This window comes from Symphalangus syndactylus, chromosome 15 (genome assembly GCF_028878055.3).
Source record: "Symphalangus syndactylus isolate Jambi chromosome 15, NHGRI_mSymSyn1-v2.1_pri, whole genome shotgun sequence".
NCBI lineage: Eukaryota > Metazoa > Chordata > Mammalia > Primates > Hylobatidae > Symphalangus > Symphalangus syndactylus.
In genome coordinates this window covers 21,567,719-21,587,723 of record NC_072437.2, presented here as the reverse complement: position 1 = coordinate 21,587,723, position 20,005 = coordinate 21,567,719, and the positions used below count along the sequence as shown (strand labels likewise).

At 44.2% G+C, this 20,005-nt stretch overlaps 1 protein-coding gene and 1 pseudogene across 4 annotated transcripts in view; one reads left to right on the top strand and one right to left on the bottom strand.

The window, feature by feature from the left end:
* Positions 1-515: 515 nt before the first annotated feature.
* Positions 516-20,005, top strand: part of UBAC2 (UBA domain containing 2) — a 182,734-nt gene continuing 163,244 nt past the window's right edge. For 3 of the 4 annotated variants that reach the window (XM_063618965.1, XM_063618963.1, XM_063618964.1), the window contains exon 1: positions 1,725-1,892. In XM_063618965.1, coding sequence (XP_063475035.1) covers positions 1,862-1,892 — 31 coding nt within the window. In that variant the 5' untranslated portion in view covers positions 1,725-1,861. Of the gene's footprint in view, positions 1,893-20,005 lie in introns of all 4 variants that reach the window. The other variant, XM_055244010.2, reaches the window with a different exon arrangement.
* LOC129463459 (histone H2A.Z-like) lies at positions 12,781-13,234 on the bottom strand (annotated as a pseudogene).

Sequence of the window (20,005 nt, the reverse complement as noted above, 5' to 3'; positions counted from 1 at the left end):
GTAAAATGTACTTCAAGACTGTGAAAATGGGCTGGGCCCGGAGGCTCACGCCTGTAATCCCAACACTTTGGGAGGCCGAGGTGGGCGGATCACGAGGTCAGGAGTTCGAGACCAGCCTGACCAAAATGGCGAACCCTCATCTCTACTAAAAATACAAAAAATAGCCAGGGTGGTGTCAGGCGCCTGTAGTCCCAGCTACTTGGGAGGCTGAGGCAGGAGAATCGCTTGAACCGGGGAGGCAGAGGTATCAGTGAGCCGAGATTGCACCACTGCACTCCAGCTGGGGAGAGTGAGACTCCGTCTCAAAACAAATGAACAAAAAAAGACGGTGAAAATGAACTTTATGAATAAAGCCTAAAGAAGCTAATAAAAGTCATACTTGTGCCTACTAAAAATAATCAATGTTAACATTTTGGCCCACTGGAACCTCTCTTTGAGGGTAGGGACTGTGTTGATCTACGAATCACAGATTTAGCACACTGGCTGGCACTTATAAGCACTGAAAATCCTTTTTTTTTTTTTTTTTTAGTACTCCATAGCCTATCCCTTTCATTTAGCTGGGTAGTGTGATCAATGTCCCCATAATATGCATTCTCACATAATTGTATGTATTTCTGGGGTACAGTATGATGTTTCCATACATATACACATTGTGCAACCATCTAATCAGGGTAATTAGCACATCCATCACCAAAACACTTGTCATTTCTTTGTGGTGAGAACATTCAAAATCCTCTCTTCTAGCTATTTTGAAGTTAACATTATTGTTGAGAATAGTCATCCAAATGTGCAAGAGAATACCAAAACGTATTCTTCCTAACTGTAACTTTGTGCCTGTTGACCAACCTCTCCCCATCTTCCTCCCCACTAACTCTCTTCTGTACAAGAATAACCACTGTTATACTCTCCACTTTTACGAGATCAACTTAAAAAAAAAAACTTTTTAAAACGACTGCATATGTTTTCAGGCTCACACTCATTTAAAAACCGTGACTTTGGCAAAGAGTAACTTCATTCTGCTGGGGGAAAAAATTTAAATGGCCTGAGTCCGGAAGCTCGCCAGGGCAGAAGCGCAGGGTCGCTCCGCCGGGCTCGCCGCGCCGGGGACCCCCAGCCACCCGCCACCACGGCGGGGAGGGCAGGGTGCTGACTCCCGGGACCACGACACTCGGCGCCGGTGGTGGGGATTCCGCGCGGGACCCACGCGGGAACAAAGAGACGGCTGGATGGCCCAGCTCTCCGCACCCGGAAGGACCTGTTCCACCTCTCCGGCTCCCGTACCCCTCTATCCGCATCTGAGTGACCAGATCCCACTGCAGTCAACAGCCCGAGGGGTAGCCAGCTTCGAGGGACCGCCCGGAAAGACACAACGAGCGTGGAAGGCGCCGGGCGTCCAGTCTCGGGAGAGATTAGAGGTGGCGCTCCTGCCCAGCGCCGGCAATCCAGGGGAATCCGCGGCCATCGCGGATTCAGCAGGGGTGAGGCGGTCCTGAGCACAAGTGTGAGGCGGAACTAAGCACAAGTGTGAGGCGGCACTAAGCACAAGTGTGAGGCTCTCGGGAGCTACGCCTCCGCTGCCCCAGTGCCACCCGCTTTTACCTCAGGCGGTTCTGACCGCCGTCTTTTCAACCTGGAGAGGTGGGCCCTCCCCTACGGACGCACTTCCCTTCCCCGGCAGGAAGGAAGGCGCTGTCCCAGGGGGCGCACGCCCCTGGCTGCGCATGCGCCGTTCGTCAGCGGCGAGTGGCCTCGCGGCGCCGGATTCGTCGCTCCGCCAGTAGTGCGCCTGCGCGGTCGCTGGGGCTCGTACCTCAGCTTCCCCTCCCCCGACCCCCTCGGGGGCTCCGAGCCCGGCGGGACCATGTTCACCACCACCGGCTCCAGTGGGCTCTGTGAGTACCGGCCTCCGCCATCCTGGCTGCCCCCTACACGCCATCCTAGGCACCTCTTTGAGGAGGCTGGGGCAGCGGGGACCCTCGGGTTTGCCGGAGGTTTTACCTTCGGGTTTGCCAGACCCGCGTCCGAACCCTGCTAGTTCCTGGTCTTGGGGGTCAGCGGAAACCGCCCCCATTTCGGCCTGGAGGGGCGAATGGGGACAAAGCCACGCCGCCCGCCCCGACCCCACCTGGTATCCCCAGGTGCGATGCCCAGGAGTCTCTTGGGGCCGCCGCAAGTGGGCAGGTGCCCTGGTGTTCTCGTGGGCCGGCCCCGGGCCCTTTGCGGAGCGTGTGTCGCGCTGAAGGAAAGGGCCGTCCCCCTCATCTTGCCCCATCTCTTTTAGGCTCCCGGGGACCGAACTGACTCCCCTCGCCCCCACTTGCAAAGTTCAGCCTCCGCTTTAGAAGCTGACCTCTCAGTTTCACTTGGATGTGTTTCGTCTCCAGTCTCCAAGAAGGGTTTTTAGACAAACAAACACTGATGAGAGTGCTTTCAAGTGGAGGGAAGTTAGGAAGTCGTGGCGAGGGAGCGCAGCTGTGCTGCTGGATGTTGCTGTTTTTCTGGCATGTTAGCGGTGGTCAGCAGGTAGGGGGCGGAGAAGTATTTTTACAGCCAGTTAAACGGCTTTTCTCACTGACATTGAGTGTGGAATTGACTTTCGGTAAGGTAGACTGCATGTTAACAGTTAGGCACGGGTACAGCAACGGAGAACAGCTCTAATTTTGCAATTGCTTGTCACTGTTCATACTCCATGTGAAGTTAATGCTGCTGGAGGACAGAAACATCTGACATTTCCAAATATTAAAGATCTGTTGGGAATGTCATGAATCTTCTGCGAATATGTGTCTTGTCTTATAGTCTGACAGTGAGTTAGTATCAGCGCACAGGCATAATTTTAAATCTTCCTCACTTCTCAACTTCTGAGGTTTTGAAGTGGTTTCAATATTTATGATTTCCTTTGTTTCATAATTAATTTGATTTATGGCATCTTTCATGCATTGGTCCCAGAGTATGCTACAACTACTAACTAATCTTCCCCAAACTATTCTTTAGATAAAGAGCGTTATGACTGTAGCTGAAGCTCACAGTTCAAGAAGGCAGTGTGGTTTTCCTGGGATCACACAGTGAGCCAGGAACTAGTGGTTATGAAATTAATGGTAGAATTCTTCAATTTCAGTTGTTTTTTAGCATTTTGATCTATCCTTGCTGGCCAGAGTACATATAAAAAACTTAAAGGGTAAGAGAAATCTTATTGGTTGCTGTACTGTATTAGCCATGAGATTATATTGGCCAAGTGTATTCAAATTTGATACAGGGCAACTGTGGGGAAGATAATATTTTATTATCTATGGCACATGGTGGTGAGTGTTGAATTCTGGGAACCAAACTGTTGCCCAGGGAGAGGCATAGGCCTGGAGCCCCTCTGCAGCTGTCTTGGCCTGTTTCTAAAATTAAGTGCTTCTGCAGTGTAAGAGTTGTTGGGATGGCCGTTCCTCAGAAGGCTGTGTCTTACATGCTCATTTTACAAACATTTTGGGCATCTCCTCTGGGCGATGAACTGGGCTAGGTGCTGGGAATGCAGCAATGAACAGGTCCTGGTCTCAGTGCTTACGGTGCTGACAGAGCTTAGGCACAGTTTTCCAGGACTGGTCATTAGAACAAGCTGTGTGTCAGCTTTAACATTTTTCTCTGGAGAAGCTATCCACTGAGGGGGAAGTGATTTCCTTTGTTTTATTTTATTTATTTATTTATTGAGATCGAGTCTCACTCTGTCACCCAGGCTGGAGTGGCACAATCTCGGCTCACTGCAACCTCCGCCTCCCGGGTTCAAGCGATTCTCCCGCCTCAGCCTCCCAAGTAGCTGGGATTGCAGGCACCCACCATCACACCTGGCTATTTTTGTATTTTTAGTAGAGACAGGGTTTCGCCATGTTGACCAGGCTGGTCTTGAACTCCTGACCTCAAGTGATCCTCCCACCTCGGCCTCCCAAAGTGCTGGGATTACAGGTGTGAGCCACTGCCCATGATTTCCTTTAGATAAGTTGAGGGACCCTTTAGCAAATCAAAATTCTGATCCTGAGTAAGAATCTAAAAGAAGGATGATACGTGCACCTACTCCTATCCTCATGGGTGGTGAATAACAGTCCGTTTCCAGGGAGAAATCCTTGCCATTTCCTACCACCTGCATGTTTCCCACATTTTGTGGTTAGCAGATAATAGTATTTTAGTGTTAAACTTGCCTTTCTCAGTCATCCATTCAACAAGTGTCTGTTGAGTACCCATATCAGCCACACACTGTTGATATACAGAGGATAAAGTAATAAGCAGGATAAAGGAGACCAGCATCAAACAGGCTAACAAGTCAGTAAGATTCACATAGTGATAAGTGACATGAAGACAATGAGAGGGTAACTGCAAAGACCGAAGTTATGGTGGAGGACCACTTTAGCACGCATGGTCACGAAGGGTAGCCGGGAAGGTGACACTGAGCTGAGGCCCAGATGGTGTGAAGGAGCCAGCCATATCAGAGTTTGTTGAAAACTCTTCATTTTGAAGAAGCAATATAGTTTCAGACACAATACAGTTGAAAACACCCTGCCGTGCCTGTTTCAAGTGTTTGAAACAATATTGCTGTCTGCCCAGTCATGCAATTATGACCGGGTAAAAGTGCGTAGGATTAGTGATCATGACTTATTTTAGGTTCCTTACTTATTGACCTGGGGGGATTCATCCTTATTTGGTGAGAGGGCAGAGTATAGAGGTATAGCACATAGGCCTGGAAGTGAGACTGCCTGTATTTCAGATGCTTTCTTGATGGGAAGGAGGATGAGAAAAGTTAGTATGTGTGGAGGTCCTAGAATTTTGCCATAGTAACTACTCAGATTTAAGTAGTATTAACTGGATCCTTCTTCTGAGCCTATTCTTAAAAATACAAAAGTATAACCTATCCAACAACTCTATCGTGTGCCTTCCCAACTGCTGACCACCTTCTTTCCAGCTCTTAAAAGGTGATCTTTCCTTATTTTTTCCCCCGTTCTCACCTCCCTTCACTTTTTAGCCTTGTGCAATTAGTCTGCTACTCTTCCATGGTGGGGCCCTGTTCTGGGCTCATTGTGGTCTGCTTCCGCCCTGCTGTACCACTGAGCTACTCTGAGTGAAACTCTTGTTTGATCCAAAACATTTGGTAGGGAGCCTTGGGCCAGATGCAGTTAGAGAAGTTTGATGAGCCTAAGGTCCACTGGTGTCAGCCTGTGGTGTGGACATTTGTCTCACTGTAGAGCTGGGTGAGCCCTCAGGACTGGTGGGGTCATTTGAGGCCTGCACTCTCCCCTTTCGTTCCAGCTTAGGATCCTGCCTTTGGAACCTGAATACCTCGTCCCCTGCATACTGCTAAAATGGACACCAACGTTGACTCCCGAGGCTCTTTTTTTTGTGTTCTCATGAAGGAGCAAACTGTGTTCCTACTGACATTCTTTCTTAAGTATGCATTCAGTGTGTGGGAGATGATGCAAATAAATCTTTATTTTTGCCTCTCACTGTCTCTTTTTTTTTTTTTGAGATGGAGTTTCGCTCTTGTTGCCCAGGCTGGAGTGCAATGGCGTGATCTTGGCTCACTGCAGCCTCCGCCTCCCAGGTTTGAGCGATTCCCCTGCCTCAGCCTTCCAAGTAGCTGGGATTACAGGCATGTACCACCACGCCTGGCTAATTTTGTATTTTTAGTAGAGATGGGGTTTCTCCATGTTGGTCAGGCTGGTCTTGAACTCCTGACCTCAGGTGATCCGCCCTCCTCTGCCTCCCAAAGTCTTGGGATTACAGGCATGAGCCACCACGCCCAACCTTCACTGTCTCTTTCAAATACACTCGGTTGGGGAGCTGTTTGCTTTTATGAAAAGCTATCAGGCCTTGTGACTTACCCTTTATGCTTTAATTAACTGATTCAGCAGATACTTACTGAGCACTCCTGTGGGCTAGCGGGTCTTCTAGGTTCTCAGGATTTAATAGGAAGTAAAAGCCACATGTGTGTTTAAGTGGTGATGATCTTAGGTGATAGAAGTCTTGAAATGTAGGCTCCATTTAAAAATTAAGTGTCCAATTCAATATATTAATCAACACTTCAGTCTTCATTCAAAGATAAGACCTTCCCCCCTTTTTTTCCCAGTTAAGACTTGTAGTTGGCAACCATCTGTGTCAGAAAAAGTGGTGTGACACGCTTCTGGTGCGTTCAGCTCCTCTCTGTCCCTCAGATTTCTTGTGTCTGACTTCACTAGGCTCTGGATTGAGTGGAATAAGAGGAGGAAGGAGAGGTGAGGCACTCAGATTGTTCTTCTGTGGCTCCCTGAGCCTCGCACATGGTTAAAGCCGACCCCGTGTCCTGCAGGTGCTTCAGTGGGCTCTTCAGAGACTCCCGAGTTCTATCCCTGCTGCCTCCTTGACCTGGGAGTTTGCATCTTTATTTTGGTCGATTTATTTTGGGCAGTTTATTTGGTGACTCCTCAGCGCCTAGGAACTTAGATCCCCCTATAGTTTCCTCCTGCTGGAGTCCTTTTGGCCTGCCTGGGGGCACTGTTGTTTGAACCTAAGAAGACCCTCTGCTGGCCCTCGCACACAGCCTGGCTGGGACTGCATGTTCCTTGCCCTGGCTGTGCACGTGGGTCCCAGTACTCAGCACAGCTTCTCTGGCTCTCTAGATTTCCCAGGTTGGAGATCCACTGTACCCTTGCTGGTCACAGATTTAGCACGTGAATTAGGCCATCGAGCCCCTACCTCAGCTTGGTATGAAGGTGTGGCTGTACTCATAGCTCCTCAAGGGTTCACTTCACAAAGTCCCCTCTTCCTGTCCTGTCTTCACGTGAGGGAACCCTCACATTCCACTGTCTGTAGCCCTGACCTGGCTGAGAGGACTGTGGGAATCAGGGGACTGCCTTGCAATCACTCTTGGAAAGTTCTGCATTCTGCTATGGAGCCTCCCTTTGGTGGCAGCAGCCCTTCTCTTTTGGTACCTTAGTGGAAGTTCCTGTTTTATCATCTTGTTTTGGTTGGTTTTCTATTTGTGGGCCAGGAACTGTTTGGCTCTCTTCTTTAAGGCAGGCTTTAGTGTTTATACTTTTATGCTGTAACCAGGCCTGGGTTGCCCAAAGCTGAACAGCTGATTTACTCTTGGGGGCACACTCTTCCCCACCAGTCTTAAGTTTTTGGGGGCTGTATTATTGAAACTTCCAAGGAATACACTCTTTGTGAATTTTAGCGGCTGGGCACAGTGGCTCACGCCTGTAATCCCAGCGCTTTGGGAGGCCAAGGTGGGTGGATCACCTGAGGCCAGGAGTTCGAGACCAGCCAGGCCAACATGGTGAAACCCCATCTCTACTAAAAATACAAAATTAACCGGGCGTGGTGGTTGGCGCCGGTAATCCCAGCTACTCGGGATGCTGAGGCAGGGAGAATCAGTTGAACCCAGGAGGCGGAGGTTGCAGTGAGCCGAGATCATGCCATTCCATTGCACTCCAGCCTGGGTGCGAGACTCTGTCTCAAAAAACAAAACAAAAACCAAAAAACAAATTTAGCTAAAAAGGAAAGCTAGGCATTAACCAGGGAGGGACAAGCTTAAGAGAGGATGCTTTTAAAAAATGTTTCTTTTCATCATAAAAGTAATGTTAACCACACTATAGGAAGTTTGGAAAATAGAAAAAAAAACGGTCTTAGCATTTCATTTAATTTCTTCATCTTTTCTTTTTCTATACACTTATGTTCTTGTTTTGAAATAACTGACTTTGTTATAAAATGAGTACGTGTTCATCAGAGACAATTCTGTGATGCAGGAAAGGAGTTCAGTGCAATGTAGGAAAGCACTAGGAAGAAATAAAATGGCATTTATTGATATTTTGGTGTTTCTGCTGTTTTTCCAGTATAAAAATGAATATCTAAATAAATAGGTAAAAATAAATTTATCTCAATACTATTTTCTTGCTTTTTTTCCACCCAACAGAATCTTTTAAAATGTAATCATAATGAGCATGTATGTGCTCCGCTTTTTTCTTTTTCTTTTTCTTTTTTTTTTTGAGACGGAGTTTTGCTCTTTTTGCCCAGGCTGGAGTGCAATGGTGCGATCTTGGCTTGCTGCAACCTCCGCCTCCCGGGTTCAAGCGATTCTTCTGCCTCAGCCTCCCGAGTAGCTGGGATTACAGACATGTACCACCACGCCCGGCTAATTTTGTGTTTTTAGTAGAGATGGGGTTTCTCCATGTTGGTCAGGCTGGGCTCGAACTCCCGACCTCAGGTGATCCGCCTGCCTTGGCCTCCTAAAGTGCTGGGATTACAGGCTTGAGCAACCACGCCTGACCTATTTTTGTACTTTTAGTAGAGATGGGGTTTCAGCGTGTTGGCCAGGCTGGTCTTGAACTCTTGACCTCAGGTGATCCACCCACCTCGGCCTCCCAAAGTGCTGGGATTACAGGTGTGAGCCACCATGCTGGGCCCTGCTTTTTCCCTTTGTCATAAGCATTCCCCTAGGATGCTGCAGAATTAGGTTGTTTCTCCCCCCTTTTTTTTTATTTTGGTAATGCCGAGAGCATCTTAACTTTCAGATATTCATAGAAGTGAAAGAAGGTTAAATGAAATGTATTCTCGTATAACTTTTAGTACATACTGCCAAATTCCAATCCCAAAGGGTAGTACCAATTTAAACTCCACCAGCAATTTAAGGGAGAAAAGATTGCTTTTCTTAAGTTATTACATTTCATATTCACAGCAGCCCTATGAGGATAGGTATTGTTATTTTTTCCCTCCACAAACAAGTCTTTTAGGCTCAGAAAATAATTTGTCAAAGACCACATAGCTAGTAGTATGTGGCAGAGCTGAGATTTGACTCCAATTTGCCTGCTTCCAAAGCCTGTACTTTCTACTGTATCATACAATGAAAATTTAGTCCCTTTAGTAGAAAATGGCAATGGCAATATGACTTGTTAAGCGTTAGGACAAACATCTGGGAAAAAGAATCATTATTTAAACAAGGGTGCTACAAGTCTATATAGTTCTTACACCTTTTCAATCAACGACTAATAAGTGTGAGTTATTATTGGTTTTACTGGTAAGATACTGTGTGTTAGGCACTGTTCTAAGCAGTTTACCTATATTGACTCACTTAATTCTCAGAACAGCCCTGTTAGGTAGGCACAGTTACTCTTCCCAGTTTGCAGATGAGGAAACTGAGGCACAGACATTTAAGTAACTTTCCTACTGAGGAGCAGGTCTAGGATTTGAACCCAGATGGTCTGGCTCCCTGTTCTGTGTTGCTCACTACTGCTTCTCAGCCTTCAAGAAGTTTATCTCCGTGTGTCTCCCAACCACTGGGATCATCTCAGGCGAGTGATGTAAGTAGTAGCTCAGGTTAGTGTAGAGCTTGAGTCCCAGTCATTGGAAACTGCATCATTGTGTCCTGGCAGTGTGCTTTTCCCTCCTCCCCGTGGGACCATGGCAGCCTCCTTCCTGGGTTCTACCATGCTTCTTCTGGCTGCCAGTGCACAAGTCTCCCTCTCCCCACATCAGAACCAAGATCCAGTTTACCTTCGGTAGACATGTTTTATGTTCTAATTAGGATCTTTTGTAGCAGTTAGTACTCTACAGTTGTTTTTATTTGTATATCCTCTGTTTTTCTCTTCCCTTACCAAGTCATCTTCCTTTTCCAACTTTTTCCGTTCTTAGCCTGTCTCAATATCAGTTTTAGTAATGTAGGTGGAACCTATCTTACATCAAGCAATTTTAAAATTGGCATTTTTATAGCATTTTAATAAGCGAAACTTCCTAAGGCATATCTCATCAATAATTTAGCATTTTTGAAGTGTGCTTTGTGAAACGGTACTATGAGGAGCTCCTGAAGTTTTAACCCTCATTTAAATTATGAGTGTAAATGAGAATTATAAAGTAATCCTTATTTAAATCATGATTTCCCCCCGAGATTTTTCCCTAAGGCTTTCTAAGTTACATTGCCATTGTTTCAGTCATTTCCCAGAATTTAATCCCTTCAGTGGACGTGATACAGTGGGAAGAGCATGACACTAATCTTTGGAAAGGGTTCTATAGCCAAGTTAGGTTGGGAATGCTGTTGGCCATATTGTTTTTTGACATTGACAATGCAGATTAACACTTCAAAGATACTTTGCAGCCCTGCAACAGAGAAATCTGTTTGACTTTATTAACTCTGTTTCTAAGATTTATTGGGGGACATAAAATATAGGGAAAAAACATAAATTTCCATTTCATTATACTGCCCAGATTTGATCATTATTTCTATATTGCTGTTGTATAAGTTTTTTTCTCCTTTATGTTTGCACATAAATACGCATTTTTAAAGGAAAGGTCAGCCTATCTATAGTTTCATATTCTGTTTTTTTCGTTTACTCTTCTTGAATGAATTCACTCCATGTCATTAAGTAATCTTCAAGGCCAACTTTTACCATTATTTTTGTTTTGCCTTATTACAAAACAGAAACATGCTGAAAAAGTTCAAAAATTATACAAATATTTTATGTAGTGTAGAAGGGACTAGTCCCACATAATGATTCCCACACCCACATAACCATTGTTGGTAGTCTAGTGGTCATTCTTTTAGACTTTTTCTGTGTATGTGCTTATCTATGCATTCTTCTTTTTTTCGACACATGTATATACACATACATACACCTATACATTTGATTTTATACAGAAATGGCATTCAAATACACATTTGATGTTCTTCCAACATCTCAGATATTAAAAAACATGAGTTTGAATGATTATAACTTTTTTTTTTTCAATTTAAAATGGGATTTCGCCATGTGGGCCAGGCTGGTCTCGAACTCCTGACTTCAGGTGATCTGCCTTCCTTGGCCTCCCAAATTGCTGGGATTATAGGCTTGAGCCACCATGCCCTGTCCATAACTTTTTTTTTTTTTTTTTTTTGAGACAAGGTCTTGCTCTGTCGTCCAGCCTGGAGTGCAATGGTGTGATCTTGGCTTACGGCAACTGCTGCCTCCCAGGTTCAAGTGATTCTCCTGCCTCAGCCTCCCGAGTAGTTGGGATTACAGGCACCCACCATCATGCCCTGCTAATTTTTGTATTTTTGTAGAGACAGGGTTTTACCATGTTGGCCAGGCTGGTCTTGAACTCCTGACCTCAGGTGATCCGCACGACTCGGCCTCCCAAAGTGCTGGGATTACAGGCATTAGTCACTGCACCCGGTCAATTATAACATTTTATCATACTAAAATAAGTTTTTTTTGCAGTATTTTCCCATTAGAAACACTTAGAACATCTTTGTAACTAAGTTATTGATTGCATCTTTAACTTCATTTTAAAGAAATAATCACAAATGTTGAATTATAGAGTCAAAGGATAAGAATATTTTATTTTATTGTAGACAGAGTCTTGCTTTGTCACCCAGGCTGGAGTGCAGTGGCTTAATCTCAGCTCACTGCAAGCTCTGCCTCCCAGGTTCAAGCGATTCTCCTGTCTCAGCCTTCTAGTAGCTGGGATTACAGGTGTGCACCACCACACCTGGCTAATTTTTGTGTTTTTAGTAGAGATGGGGTTTCACCATGTTGGCCAGGCTGGTCTCGAACTCCCAACCTCAAGTGATCTGCCTGCCTCATCCTCCTAAAGTGCTGGGATTACAGGTGTGAGCCACCGCACCTGGCCTGATTGTGTATTTATTGTAGAGCCAGGGTTAGAACCTAGGTCAGAAAACCTGTCCTGCTGTTTCTTGAATCTTGCATCATTTTTTGCCTTGGCATCTTTGTTTTTTTTTTTTTTTTTTCCTGGAATCCCTCCTGGAGTAAATTTTTTTTTGTGTAAGGACACAAGTGTGAACTTCTGGATCTTCCTTGGCCATTCTTGTGCAGTCCTGAATAACTGGATTCCTAAGTACCTAGTGTGGGTTTCCTCTTTGTTTGTGGGTACAGCCTTTTCCCCGCAAGAGGCTCAAACTTCAAATGGCGGGGCTGACTCTAAGTTCTTTTCTAGTATGCAAGGCATATGAATAGGCTGGTTTGCATATAGGTTGCAGAGGTGGGGAGCAGGTGGTGGTGGGGGAGGCAGACTGTGAGAACCCCCTGCAGTCATCAAAGGGTGGCTCAGTGCTTTCTGTGGCTTTTACTCCTGAGTGAAGCTGCCCTTCTTATTACCCTCCTTTTCCGTTCCCCGTCACCTGTGCTGTGATCTGGTTTGGAAGTTTGAAGTTACCCCAAGCTCTCTTCTACTTTTTGCAGACCTCCAACCTCCTCAATGTTCTCCTTAAGCAGATTGCCCCCCATCCCACCCTTTTTGGAGAGTTTCTAGGATTTTATTTTGGGGAATAAATAAACTTCTTTCCAACTGAGATGGTGGTGGAAAGGCTGTTTGTAGACAGTGGGTTTGGGGACAGGTTTGAGGCCCCACTGTTGTCATGCTTGCTCGGTGGCATTTGCACCACTGGAGATGATTTTAGACAGGGTGTCAGCCCAGCAGTAAACAGGTCATGACTCCCTTTTCAGTTGTTTTCCTTTTTTTTTTTTTTTTTTTTTGGGATGTGACCTTTATTGAGCTTATCCACCACAGTGGAAATAATGTCTGTACAAACCCAAATGTTTGTTACTATAACTTCTGCATTACAATTAAAATCCAAAAAGTTTTTTAAAAACAGTCAACTCAGTCAAAACCCACTACTTCAGAATCAATAGCTTCCTTGAAGCCACAGTAACACTTAAATATGGTTAAGACTCAAATGCAGAAATTTGGTTGGAAAGCTAATTAAACTTCCAACTTGCTCAAATAGAATTACAAAAAGACAAAATTGTGTTTTTCACAGAAATGCAGTCCACTGGCATCACCAACACTGGACAGCTGTTCTAGTGTTTAGACTCCTGAGATAACGAGGAATCCAGGCATCCATTAGACTATTTTCTGTTGTCCTTTCTTCCCAATCAGATTTGTGGATGTGTGGAATGACACCACCACCAGCAATTGTAGCCTTGATGAGAGAATCCAATTCTTCATCTGCACAAATAGCAAGTTGCAAGTGACGTGGGGTAATATACACTTTACCTTTAAGTATTTTGATGCATTTCCTGCCAGTTCAAGTCCCTCTGCGGCGAGGTACTCCAGGATGGCTGTGCTGTACACAGCGGCAGTCGCACCCACATGTCCATGACCTGTCGTCCTAGATTTCAGGTGTTGATGAATGCAGCCCACTGGGAACTGCAAGTCAGCTCTCAGCGAGTGGGAAAACCGCCTTTGTCTTGGCCTTTCCGGAGTCCTTCCCAGCCTTACTGCCAGCCATTTCGAATTCTGCTGAAGCTCAAGCAAGGCAGAGAAAGGGCTAATCAGACCCATGGTGAGATCCCACCATCTACTCCTTCGTCGTACCATGATTCAAACTGCCCTTTTCAGTTCTTACTATTCCTGATCGGATCAAAGAGAAAATCTTGATTTGGTGTTAGTCTGAAAGACCTCTCTAATAAAGGCTATTTTCCTATTGTAACAAAAAGAGCAGGAAGTAATATTAGTCTTTAATAAAACTTTGTTTTGTTATAGGTTGGTGCACAAGTAATTGCGGTTTTTGCCATTAAAAGTAAAATGGCAATTACTTTTGTACCAACCTATATTTGTGTGTGTGTGTGTATTTTTGCGACACAGTCTCACTCTGACGCCCCAGCTGGAGTGCAGTGGTGCAGTGTCGGCTCACTGCAACCTCTGCCTCCCTGATTCAAGGGGTTCTCATTCCTCAGCCTCCCAAGTAGTAGCTAGGATTATAGGTGCCCCCCACCACACCTGGCTAATTTTTGTATTTTTAGTAGAGACAGGTTTTCACCATGTTGGCCAGGCTGGTCTCAAACTCCTGACTTCAGGTGATGTGCCCACCTTGGCCTCCCAAAGTGTGGGATTACAGGTGTGAGCCACTATGCCCGGCCTAGTGTGTTTATTTTTATAGTTACCATCTATTAATGAGAAAGCAACACTTGTTTTCCATTTACTGTAGTGATATCAAATTTTCTTCAAAATATTTATGTAAATCATAGGTGATTTAAAGAAAAATATTAAATAACAGGATCAGGGCAGGCAGAAACTGTGGTGCTGTAGTGGTAATGCCTGCAGTTTGAGAAATGCCCTCAATTCTCCTGAGGATTGTTCATATTCCTCCCCAGGTCTTGGTGTTTGTTGATTCTTTCTCTGGACCCAGTTGAAAGGACACATTTCTCTGGTGTTTTGAGGGTTCTTTTATTTTGAAACGACTTTGAAAGGGCGGGAACGTGGACAGGTGTCCTGGGTCTGCTGTCTTAGACTGGAATTTTACCTGTCGGTCTTCTTGGTTTCGTCGTTTTTGTTGGACTCTTTTCCTTTTTCTTTTCTTTTTTTTTTTTTTTTTTTTTTTTGAGATGAATTCTTGCCCTTGTCCCTCAGGCTGGAGTGCAGTGGCGCGATCTTGGCTCACTGCAAACTCTGCCTCCTGGGTTCAAGCGATTCTTCTGCCTCAGCCTCCCGAGTAGCTGGGATTACAGGCGCCCGCCACCATGCCCGGCTAATTTTTGTATTTTTAGTAGAGACGGGGTTTCACCATGTTGGCCAGGCTGGTCTCGAACTCCTGACCTCGGGTGATCCACCCGCCTCGCCCTCCCAAAGTGCTGGGATTACAGGCGTGAGCCACCGCGCCCGGCCTCTTTCCTCTTTTTCGAATTAATTTTAGTATTTGGGGTTTCAGTGGGGCTTGTTCCCCCCTTCAGCTAGGCCATTGCTCAGCGTGAGTGGCTGGAGATGTTGGCAGAGTCAGTCCCCCCATCCATTAGGTGCTGAAGGGCCACTCAGAAGTCCAAACTTGAAAGGGTTTTTCTGCTCGGATCTCTTACACTTTTCTCCCAGGGAGAGGTCCCGTGGCTTATCAGAGCTTTGAAAACCATACTTGGGTTTCTCCGCCATGCAGGCATGTGTTCTGCCTGCCCTCTTTCTCCAACCTAGACCCACGTAGGCTATGCTGAAACTGGAGGCAGACCCTCTTGTGTGGCCTGGGGACGTTCCAGCGCCATCTTTGTAGCTCGGACAGCCTTACTTGTCACCCTGTTTGGTTGAGTCCGACTTCTTGGGTCCTTGAACACAGGGAGGCACCCCGGCTTGGGGCCAGCTGTTACCCGCGCTCGCCCCGGCATGCGGCCCTCTGGTGTCTCAGCTGCGCTGATGGACGCCCACCCCGCGGTGCTTCTCCAGGCCCCAGGCGTTTCCTTTGGTCTCTGTGGAGGTTGTGGGGGGCAGGTTGGAGAGGAGAGTTACTTGCCAGCACTTTTAAACTGGCTTATTTCAGACCTAAATTCAAGGTGTCTGTGATGTCCTGAGGCGGATGATCTGGCAGCCTCAGGGCCGAGTTGTTAGATGGGTGGCAGCGTCCACTGAGCTTGCGCCCACCTTCTTGCCATCGACTCCCCCATTTCACTGCCTGCCTGGCCTCCGTAGGCACTTGAATTTACAACACATTTTCTTGCCACTAACCACACATTTCCCCACTTGAAAAGTATTATTTTTTCTCTCTTACAGTTTATCACATGGTGCAGAACTTTCTGTAAGCTTCCTGATTTACTTTATTTAGAGTTATTCCAACTGTTAACTGATTTATCCCGTATTTGTGTGTTACAGTCATAATTTTTTAAACTTCTTTTGGCTTTTAAAATTATTATTTCATTATAATTATATTTCTTGTCTAATTAGTACTTTTAGTATTACTGCTTTTTACATTTAATCAAAGTGTTAATGTTTGTATAAAATCTCCCTAAGAAGTATAAACCCAACTGGTGGCCACCACAGTGGTGGGACCAAAATGAACATTTAGGTGCCCAGTGCCTTTGCTGACTTGCAGATTTGAAACACTTATCTCTGGCATGCAGGCCTCTGTGTTTGGTGCTGTTTTAGGACCAAGATTTTAAATTTTACAGCTCACTCTTTGCTCCCCTCTAATTCACACTGTTTAAGTATTTTAGATGTGGAGCACATTTTTTTGTATCTAGAGGGTAAGTCCTTCTCTTTCCTGCCTTTTTTTTTTTTTTTCTGGAAACTTCTTAGCACTTTCTCCTGCTTATTTTCCTGATAAACTGTATAACTATTGCTTTGATAACAAGTGTTTATTGGCTGCCGTCCTGAGCCAGGCACTCTACCCAGTTGTTCGGGGACCTGCATGAGGAGCGGTCAGTGTGGCAGGTGTCCAGTGTCACTGAATTCTCCCCAGTGCATTAGGGACAGGAGCTGACTGATGGATGGCTTCCAGTGTTTTACTTCTAAACACTGTAGGGAAACAGCTGTAACAAAAATAAACCTGGAACCTTTTGATCCCTGGACAGTCTTTGTTGAGATGATCACCAGGAGGCACTCATTCCTCCTTAACATGGTCACTGAATCTAAGTTTCATTAAGTTTTCTTCTAGGAAGTCCAGAGGCTTGAGGAATAAATCATAGTGGAAGTGGAAGGTGTCTCTTGCAAGGCATGGGTTTACTGTGCTTTTATGGATTTCTGCCCTTAGTTTTGGTTTAGCTCCTTTCTGATGAAAAACTTTATAGGAAAGTTACTTTATGAGACACCAGGTCACCCCATTCTTGTGAGAACCCTGAGAAGTTTACCAAATAGTTAAGTAGTCAGACATAGGAAAACCAATGTTGTGGTAGGATATGGCGGCCCCTCCTCTCAAGGGTGTGAGCCATACAGGGCTTTTTGACGTGTGTATTTTTACATGCGTGACTTGTGGAGGCAGGCAGAGTTTCTGGGTTGCTCCCCTACCTGTCTGTCTTCAGCTAGAATGTTTCTGTAACAGCCCACAGGACTAAGCTTTGCAAGGCCTGTGGTTAGTGTCTCCAGTACCCAAAAGATACCTATTATTATTCAGATAAAATTGGCCATTTTAACCATTTAAAAATGTTCACTTATTGACTTGCAGTACATTTACATTTTTGTACAATTAACAGCAACCCCAATATAATTGCAGAACATTTTATCACGCCAGAAAGAAACGGACTACCCATTAAGCCAAGCTTGTCCACCCTGCAGCCCATGGGCCATATGCGGCCCAAGACAGCTTTGAATGCAGCCCAACACAAATTTGTGAACTTCCTTAAAACATTCTGAGATTTTTTCAATTTTTTTTAAGCTTATCAACTATTGTTAGTGTTAGTGTACTTTATGTGTGGCCCAAGATAATTCTTCTTTTCCAGTGTGGCCCAGGGAAACCAAAAGATTAGACATCCCTGTATTAAGCAGTCATGCCCCATTACCTTCTCCCAAGTATCCCTGACAAACACTAATCTGCTTTCAGTCTGTATGGATTTTTAAATTCTGGACATTTCATGTAAGTGGAATCATATAGTACATAACTTTATATGACTGGCTTTTTTTCACTTAGCATAATGTATTTGAGGTTCATCTATGTTGTAGCATGTATCAGGATCCGTTCCTCTTATGACTGAACAATAATCTATTGTATGGATATACATTTTGTTCATTTGTTGATGGACATTGGTTTGTATCCACTTTTTGTGTTATGATAATGCTACTATGAACATTTGTATGTAGGTTTTTGTGGGAAAAAAAAAAACCCCTGTGTTTTCAGTTTTCTTAGGTATATTCCTCAGAGTGGAATTGCTAGGTCATGTCGTAATTCTGTGCTTGACTTTTTGAGGAACCAAAAAGATATATTTTAAGTATCAAAATAGTATGCATATAAAGTTATCATACTTCCTTCTTATATATTAGAAAGAAATGGTTTCTTTATAGTCAGGCAGAACCAAGTTCAAATCCCAGCCCCTCTACTAACTAGCTGTGACCTTCAGTGAGTTATTTAGCCTTTCTTAGTTTATTTCTTCACCTAGAGAATGCTGATAATTAATTCCTGCTTCAAGGCTATTATAGTAATTCACTGAGATGGTATTACATGTAAATAGCTTTTATTAGCACAGTGCCTGGCATAAAATAATCCACATATACTGTAATATTTATTTTAGGATAATACATAGTCACCCAAGCCTGATTAGTATTTATTGCCTCAAAGAAATGACTATGTACTTGGGTCAAACCAAAGAGAAATCAGACCCAAAAGGAATTCTTAAACTTTATATTTTTATGTTATCTTTGCCAGAGAGGTACTTTGCATTTTTACTTTTAGATTAATGCATTGTCTGTTATTCTCAAAATTTGTAGCATCCACATTTTCAAAGGTGAAAGGATCTCCTGCAGAGAAGTGACTTTTTCTTAACCTTCTGTTTGATCTCTGCTTGGGTTCTGTATGTATGAACCATTTCCTGGCTCTGCTCACAGAGAGGCGGAAGATTGCTAGTGACTTGCCCCATCTCAATGCATAAGGATTCACCATATGGATCTTTTTCTTGAATTAGTAACTAGTTACAAATTATTTTTTCTAATTGTCAAATAGATTTTTTTTTTGTAAAAAATTAAGATCTCCCGTGAACAGACCAGAGATTATCACTGTTAATATTTTGGTAGGTGCTTTTTAAAGAAAAGTATATATTATTTTTGTATAATAATACCACTAGAATATTTTGCAGTTACTATTTAGGAACATCTTTCCAAGGTGTGAAATATTTTTCTACAACCTATTTCTTAATGTTGAATATTATTCCATTTTTATGGATAGGACATAATTTACTCATTTCCCAATTAGATATTTATATTGTTTTTGGTCTTTTCACTATTATAAACAGTGCTGTGATAAACATTTTTGTAGCAGAATCTTTGTGCACATTTATGATAATTACTTTGGGCTAAATTCCTAGAAATGGATTTCTTGGATCTGTGTTGCAGCCTCCACAAACTGCAGTCTTTTTATATTTCGTTCACAATTACATTTACTTTTGTTACACAGGGCACCACTTTGATTTCTGTTAGTGCTGTTTGTGATTGTGTATGTCTTTCACTTGAAATCCACCATGAAGGTGAAAATTTGTTTGAACTTTGGCACTATATGGCAATGCAGTGTAGTCAGTTGTGTTTGTAGTCCGGATTATCAGAGCTTGAATTCTCGTTCTGCTGCTCACTAGCCTCTTCTTGCGCGGTTTCAGTGTACTCAGCCTCACCTTTTATTCTATTTCTACAGAGTCCCATTTGGTGTGTAAGCTGGTTTTTGGTTCTTATTTCTCTGTTCCTCCCGTGGGGCTTCTTTTCTGTGGCCACTCTAGACCATTGAGGATGGAAGCTGATAGATAAAAATGCTGCCCTGTTCCACCTGGGATGGTAGTTGAGACACATTCACAAGGCTTCTCAGAAAGTCCTGCAGGTTCCAGCACCTGTCAGAAACATCTGTCACTCATGGTGATCGCCTACTTGACAGTGCCCTTCTTTGGACTCTTCCTCTGTTTCGCTCCCTGTGTCCTTCACTACTGCCCCCTGGGATCACATTTCAAAATAAAGTCCCTGCCTGGAAGCCTTTGTCTCATCTTTTACTCTCAGGGGAACCCCGGCTAAGACATTTTATATCATGGATAGGTAATGTACTCTCCGAGTCACAGTTTTGTCTTCTGTATAAATCTGAGAAGAGTGATGTCTGCCTCATAGGGTTATTTTGAGGATTAAACCATGTAAGTAATTCATTCACCACATAGTTACTGAAAGGCAACTGTGTGCTAAGTGGTGGCATTCTGGCTATGGGGATATGGCAGTGAGCAAGACAACTAGGATCCTATCTTCATAGAGTTTACATTCTGATGAAGGAGACAGACAAGCAAACAAAGAATTTCAAGTAGTAAAGAATGCCACAGAGTAAATTAACCAGGATGATGAACTCAAAAGCAAAAAACCACGACGGGAGGCCACTCTGAGGTGGTGCTCTTTGAAATGAGGACTCAATGGTGAGAATAAGCTGGACATGGGAAGAACATTTTGGGTAGAGAGAGTAACAGGCACATAGGCCCTGTAGTGGGAGTGGCAGGAGCAAAGTAGCACACATAAAGTGTCATGCTAATACCTCCACTTCCTAAGTGCTTAATAAATGTTGGTTGGTATTAGTAGTTACTAGTTGGTTATATTAGTAATTAATAATTGAGGTTAGATCAAAGGGATAGCCCATTGGTAATTACAT